Genomic DNA, 6,362 nt, shown 5'->3' with positions numbered 1-6,362 from the left:
TGTTATTAATTCACATGATTTCGATAGTTGAACGAGAATATTTTAGTAAATGAAAGAACATTATTCAGTAAAAAGAAATTAACATATGAAGAAATACTATACAAATAAATAAATAAATGAATAAACAAATAAATAGCAAAGGAAGAAGCGTTAAGGCTCCTAATGCTACTAGAACACGGAGCATCGAGTCAGGTGGGGAAGATAGAGTTGGGAATCCCTTTAACATGTCCATACGTTAGTCCTATCCAGTAGTCCAGCTCCAAGAAGACGTCATTGGCTTATCAGTGGGTTAGTGGGTACAGCGCACGCCTCCTGATCTCCTTTGAGTCTGGGGTTGGAAATACAGGGCTTGATCGACATTTAACCCTATCAGAACGGTGAGGTTTTGTAGTATTTTGTTCTTGCCCTCACCAGACGATTTTCTTCAGCATAGGAGAGACATTTCGAACTGGAGAGGGCAAATACAGCCTTCATTAATTCATTTTCATTTATGGGAGGCCTCTACCAATTGAATAACATCGTCTGGAAGTAGCAGGAATTAGAAAAAAATACCTTATCTAATTGAATGGGTTCAGGTGGGTACTGGTTGAATGGCGCACTAGGGTACATTGGCACCATGTCGGCTTATAATGATCCAACGACAAGTACAGACTCGGACACAAGCAGCAAAAACATCTCGCAGACTTTCATATACAGGGCTTTTACTGCAAATAGTTTAATGTGATTTGTACTTGGTCAGCATTGGGAAAGCTTAATTCTGGCTGTCACTCTCCTCCGACAAGAAGGCCCGGTCTTGTAGTGAATCTCGTACGGATTGCCACAGATACAGAATACCGATCATGTACAGATTGTGCTCGGCGTATGATCGATATTTTTTGTGAATGGAGACTGTTTTGTATTTAATATTGAACTCCTTTCACACGATGGCTGACTTCTTATTTTATTTTTACTTTTGACATTACCAGATGATTTTATTCAGCGAAGGTGCGACTTTACATACTGGAAGGGTTAAAAATAGCGTTCCTTAACATCTTCAGTTCTAAGGATCCTTTCGTGGGTCACCTTCTCCTTCGTTGAGAGGGAAGGCGTAATAAGGTATCCTCGGTCAGCTGTGGTTTTATTTACATGTGGTAGTATTACGGTATATCTTCGACGTATGTGTGTGAAGATTAATGTGTGAGTCTTGTATTTTTACCTTTGTTGTTATTTTATTTACGCTATACTGTGGCAGTTATCTTTGTTGTTACGCTGTCACGATCAAATATCGTAAACATTCAGTCAGATCTGAAGTTGAATAAAATCGTCTGATGGTTGCAAGAATAAAGTAAAAAAAAAAATCAAGGTAGTGAAGGGTTAGTGGTAATACAGCTGTCTAAATTGTAAACATAAAGCCATCTCGTATATATATATTTTTAACCCACATCACTGCGAGGCGAAAGAGCAGTAGGCAATATAAATCACCAGGCAACAGGTGTCAGGGAGCCATCTAAGCCCAGGATAATAAGATCTTAGGACTAGCTGGTATAGGCCTAAGCTGCTGGATCCTGGTACCTATTCTTAAACCCCCCTGAGCTTGCCCTGTGTATCAGATTGTTTGTGTATTTATCTTAAACTTACTCAAACAGGTACAATACCAAACACTTCACAGCCAAAGCACAGTAAATACTAAGATGAAGAATATCACACACACACACACACACACACACACACACACACACACACGGTTCTTGATAATGAATAACTGCTATGGATTTTTTTTTCATCGTAGGAACTGGGTAAGATCCTTTATGAATACGACCGTTGTGGTGAATAGAGCCCATCGCCTTAAGTTTCTTCCCTGGTAACCAGTTTCCTCTGGTAACGCTTTAAGCATAACTATATATACAGGATAGTCCATATATAGCGCATCTCAGTTCTCGTGTGTTCCGGGAACGGCTCCGACCTGTGCCTACCCTGTGTGTGTTGCATCACGTCACGTCATAGGTGTGCTCTTGTCGCCAGGTCCCGCTGTCTGCATTTCACATCTCCTAACCCCTCCCATTGTGTCTGGGGTCGGGGGTATAGGGGAGGGGAGGGAGGAACTGGGGAGGGAAGGGGGGGAGGGGAGGAGTTGGAGAGGGGAGAGGAGAGATTGGGAACGAAATGGGAGGGGAGGGGAGGAGGAGGAGGAGAACCTGTGCACGCGTCTCTCTGGGATGGCCCATGGTGGAACTGGGGTCTTGGGGGACATGAGGAGGAGGAGGAGAGAGGAGGGGTAGGGGTTGTTGTCATCCTGGAGGGTGGGGAAGGGGGGGAAGATGGAGGTGAGTGATGGAGAAGATGAGAATAATAGAAGTGAGAGAGGGGAAGCGGTTATTTTTCCCTTAAGTTATACGGTACCATAATATATACCGAGCTAGGTTATAAGTTATTGAGACTTGCGAGTTATCTTGCAAGTAAATAAATTGTAAAGCTAGTTAAAGTTAACCCCTCAAATTCAGTTACTTTGTGTGTGTGTGTGTGTGTGTGTGTGTGTGTGTGTGTGTGTGTGTGTGTGTGTGTGTTTTGCATTAGGAGAGTCTTATCGAACTGTCGGGGTTAATTACATGCTTCGTCAGCCCCTTCAGTAGTAGTGTCAAGTAAACTTCGTTCATTAAATGCGTTTGGTGGTAGTGGGATTGAAATGAAAAAAACAGCCTGGCGAAGGAGTTAAAAGCTATGACTGAACAATAGGCTCTGTGGGATATGTGCTGTATTTCTCCCTCACACCATTATCTGTTGTCCTCTTTTATTTTTTCCCCGTCGGCATCCATCCTTCCAGTGTAAATCGTATCTCTTTTTTGGCTATTATTATTTGTCCTCCCATTTTTCCCTCATTTTTTCCCCCTTGTAATTTCCACATTCTGTTTTTTCTTACCTTGCCGTGCTCTTTCCCCGGTCCCCTCTCTGTCCGGCCTGAGTTGCTTGTACATGATGTTAATGAGGAGATTGAATGTTCAGTAAGGGTACCACGGATAATTTTTATTGTATTATATATTTACTTGTTTATTTTCCTGTGTATTCCTGTTACCTAGTTTTTAAGAATATTTTTAGGATGGTGATTGATATAAACTCCTTATTGTCATTACACAGTGTGGAAGATATAACCGTAACCCCTTCAAGCGTTTTGAATTCTGATACCACCAGGTGATTGTATGTATTTTTGAAAGGATGTGTTGCAGTAATGGAGTTCAGTGGTACTATTTCTAACCCTTTCGCTACGAGAGGTGTTGCCTAAGTTGTTTAAATTTTTCTGTGGGTAGCGAGAAAAAAGGAAATAATCTTAGTAAAAGGGTTACTGTAAACGTTAGATTATAAAATACCAAGGATATCTAACAGCTAAAACTACAGTACGGAAATGATGAGGGGGTGGGTAGAGAAAAAAGAATATTTATTAAAGAAAATCATCTATAGACTATATACATCTGCTGTGTGATGGGTTACCGAAGAACATGTCATGTAAGCAAAAGACCCATTAGTAAACAGAGACTAGACAAATTCCACCATTCTGCTATGCTTAACTCCCACAGAACTATCGTGAATATTAGAGTGAAGTACGTGAATGGCCGAGTAATATTAAATCAGTCAGCCATACAGATCTTAAGGATTGAGTGACTGCGAGTATATAGTAATGTGTCCAGGCATCTCGAATTGAAATAATTTTTATTTTCGTTTGTTTATCATGCTTTGAAAGTAACAACTACAAATGGCTTTCAATCTTTGGTTCATTTCTTGCTTGCGCTTATAATAACGATATGCAGTATATGATCTCAAGTGGAAGCGGGAGAAGTGAGGGACTGATGACAAGGAGGTGTAGGTTGATGCTCGAACTTTTTTTTGGTCCTGGAGACGTGTGGTACTGGAAGATGTGTAGTAGTGGAAGTGTTGTGTTGCCGTAGACCTGAGCTTCGTGTTACTTTAAAATTAGGTGTAGTAATGTAGGCGGGACCAAATATGAAGTGAAACCTGGAGTTTTGCTAGACCGGAACTTGGCGGGAGGTGGTGTCACTGAAAACGGGGCTGGAAATTATGCGGTACTGGCAACGGGAGCTCTGTAGTACTAGAAGTGAAGGTAGTGTAGCCTTAAAGCAGGCAAGTCGTCTTCCGCTGCAGGCAAAAGCTTTACAGAACTGGAAGTGGTGTGGTTCAGATAACGGGACTGGAATAGTACTGGAAAATAGAGCTCGATGGTACTGGGAACGGGAACTTTATGTTACTGCACGGGAAAGCTTTACTGTGCTGGAAGTGGTGTAGTACTAGAGACGGGAGACGGATTGATGCTGGAAACGGTACTGGAGATTATGTAGCACTGGAAACTAGCGCTTTATGGTACTGGAAAAGGGTGTAGGTACTGTAAGCGAAGGTAGTGTATGGCAGTTCTAAAGCAGGCGACTCTTTTCCCACTTGGATCCGTACTGTGCAGCGGCAGAGGCAAGGGATTTCAGTATAGGACCCACCGCATCGTCCGACCTGCAGGAGAGAGAAAGAGAGTTAGAGCAAGGTGCGGGCCTGGGAAAAAGTAATGATGGAAAATATAATAATTACACAAAAATAGCATATTAATGCTCTTCATGTCTGTGGTATTTAATGTGCTTGCAAGTTTAATAATCACGAAAACGAAAATAAAGATGTGTGTAAGTGTGTGAGGTGTGGTTGTCTGAGGCATAGCAGTGTGTGATTTGACAAATGCGTGGCGTGGTTGTGTGAGGTGAAGCAGTGTGTGGTGTGGCAATGTATAGTGTGACAGTGTGAGGTGTGTAAGAGGTGCTTCAGTGTGAGGAATGGCAGAGTGTGGTGCGGTAATGTGAGGTATGTGTGATATGTCAGAATGTGTGTCAATGTGAGGCGTGGTAGTTTCCGGCAGCACAATGAAATTTCCAGTTCTCAGTACAGTTCACTCTAACGTTCCACTTCACCCAAGGTCCCATTGTCTTTGAAGCTGACTGACTGAAAGCGAAAGTTGAAGATGTTTTGTGACTCTTGGCATGTGCTATAAGTCTAAGGTGCCGTAGGTGAAGTAGAAAAGACACTAACAGAGTAACAAATACTCCTTCTCCTGTTTTTCCTCATTCCTCTCCCAGTTTCTTCTCTGCTCCTTTCCCTTTTTTATCCTGTGCTCCAGGATATTCAGCTGTTTCTTCTGATGGGCCGTATTTTACATTCAACAAGACTTAGATAGCTTCATTCTTCCCTTAAACAAAAAGAAACTAGTATGCCAATGGTTCTAGGGAGCGTAAATGACGAAAACACAGTCCCATGTCTCACCTTGCTAATGACCCTCTGTCGCTGAGATTGTCCCATGCGTCAGCCAGGACCTGCACCAGCCAGGGGGTCACCAGCAGCCTCTTCCTGCTGGAGGTGGAGGCCAGCATGTACACCAGCAGGTCGTAGATCAGGAGTGCAGCCACCGCCACCACCACCATCTTTCCCACGGTGGCCACATCGAAACCCTGGAAATTATTGGAGTTGTCAGTATAGCGGTTTTGTACTTAGAACCAGCGATATTTATTTCCATTTAGCAAGTCTTCCACGGGTCACTATAGGTGCAGAAGTGGACCGCCTACATGTGGTGGCACTGATATAACTGGTCGGCTCAACTGCCTGATGATACAAACGTCTCACAGCTAATGCCCTATAACCATGAAGAAAGATGGTGCATGGCCTGCGGAAAAAGGGTAGCTTTGACCAGCAGTCCACCAGGTTCACGTTCAAATGAGGCTGGGGTTGCAGCTACTACTACTAAAGCTAGACTTAGAGATATTTATTTCTTGCAGTCTTTTACGGGTCTCTAACAAGTTTTATCAGTTTTATATTATCTGTGCGATTTTCTAGAGTTTGTGTGTGTGTGTGTGTGTGTGTGTGTGTGTGTGTGTGTGTGTGTGTGTGTGTGTGTAACTGTGTTTTTGTTAGCGATTCTCTAACACCTTTTCCGAGCAAGCTTACCGGTCTCCGTGGATCTTATCTACCTGAATTACGTGGGTGAGCTGCTTGGTGATGACGTCCAGGCTTCTTCCTCTGGCTGACGGTTCGTAGGTTGTAGCAGCGGCAGCATCTTCGGCCGAGTCAGATGTTACGTGATTACTTAACACTGGCCTGATGTTACTGGCTGGCATGATCACAAGTTCCTTTCTCTTTCTTTCTTCTTCTTCTTTTGCGATTAACTTGGATTCTTATTCAGTGTTGTTCATATCTTTAGTCACGCACCAGCCAATTAATTTGCATGTGCGGAAAATGTTGTCACGTAGATAAAATATTCTCAATTTACGCGATTAACTTAGGTGCCTACCGAGTGATGTTGATTTCCTTGATATATTAACGTAAATGTTGTCACGTAGCTAAAAGTT

The 6,362-nt window shown here is 42.8% G+C and overlaps 1 protein-coding gene across 1 annotated transcript; it reads right to left on the bottom strand.

The window, feature by feature from the left end:
• Positions 1 to 4,397: 4,397 nt before the first annotated feature.
• On the bottom strand, positions 4,398 to 6,131 carry LOC145418031 (uncharacterized). Its single transcript, XM_080286568.1, has 3 exons — positions 5,985 to 6,131; positions 5,284 to 5,468; positions 4,398 to 4,488 (listed from the first exon to the last, which is right to left on the bottom strand). The coding sequence occupies exons 1-3, from the start codon at positions 6,129 to 6,131 to the stop codon at positions 4,398 to 4,400; spliced, it is 423 nt and encodes a 140-aa protein (XP_080142694.1).
• Positions 6,132 to 6,362: the final 231 nt, after the last annotated feature.

Source organism: Coenobita brevimanus, chromosome 14, assembly GCF_032717465.1.
Source record: "Coenobita brevimanus isolate Jiangsu-jjx chromosome 14, ASM3271746v2, whole genome shotgun sequence".
In the NCBI taxonomy this organism is placed as follows: domain Eukaryota; kingdom Metazoa; phylum Arthropoda; class Malacostraca; order Decapoda; family Coenobitidae; genus Coenobita; species Coenobita brevimanus.
This window is presented reverse-complemented; position numbering and strand designations above follow the sequence as displayed.

Coding starts and splice junctions, on each gene's coding strand:
- LOC145418031 (XM_080286568.1), bottom strand. CDS start 6,131: ATGCCAGCCAGTAACATCAGGCCAGTGTTAAGTAATCACGTAACATCT. Junction 5,469..5,984: donor AGCTCACCCACGTAATTCAG/GTAGATAAGATC, acceptor AATAATTTCCAG/GGTTTCGATGTGGCCACCGT. Junction 4,489..5,283: donor GACAGAGGGTCATTAGCAAG/GTGAGACATGGG, acceptor TCTCTCCTGCAG/GTCGGACGATGCGGTGGGTC.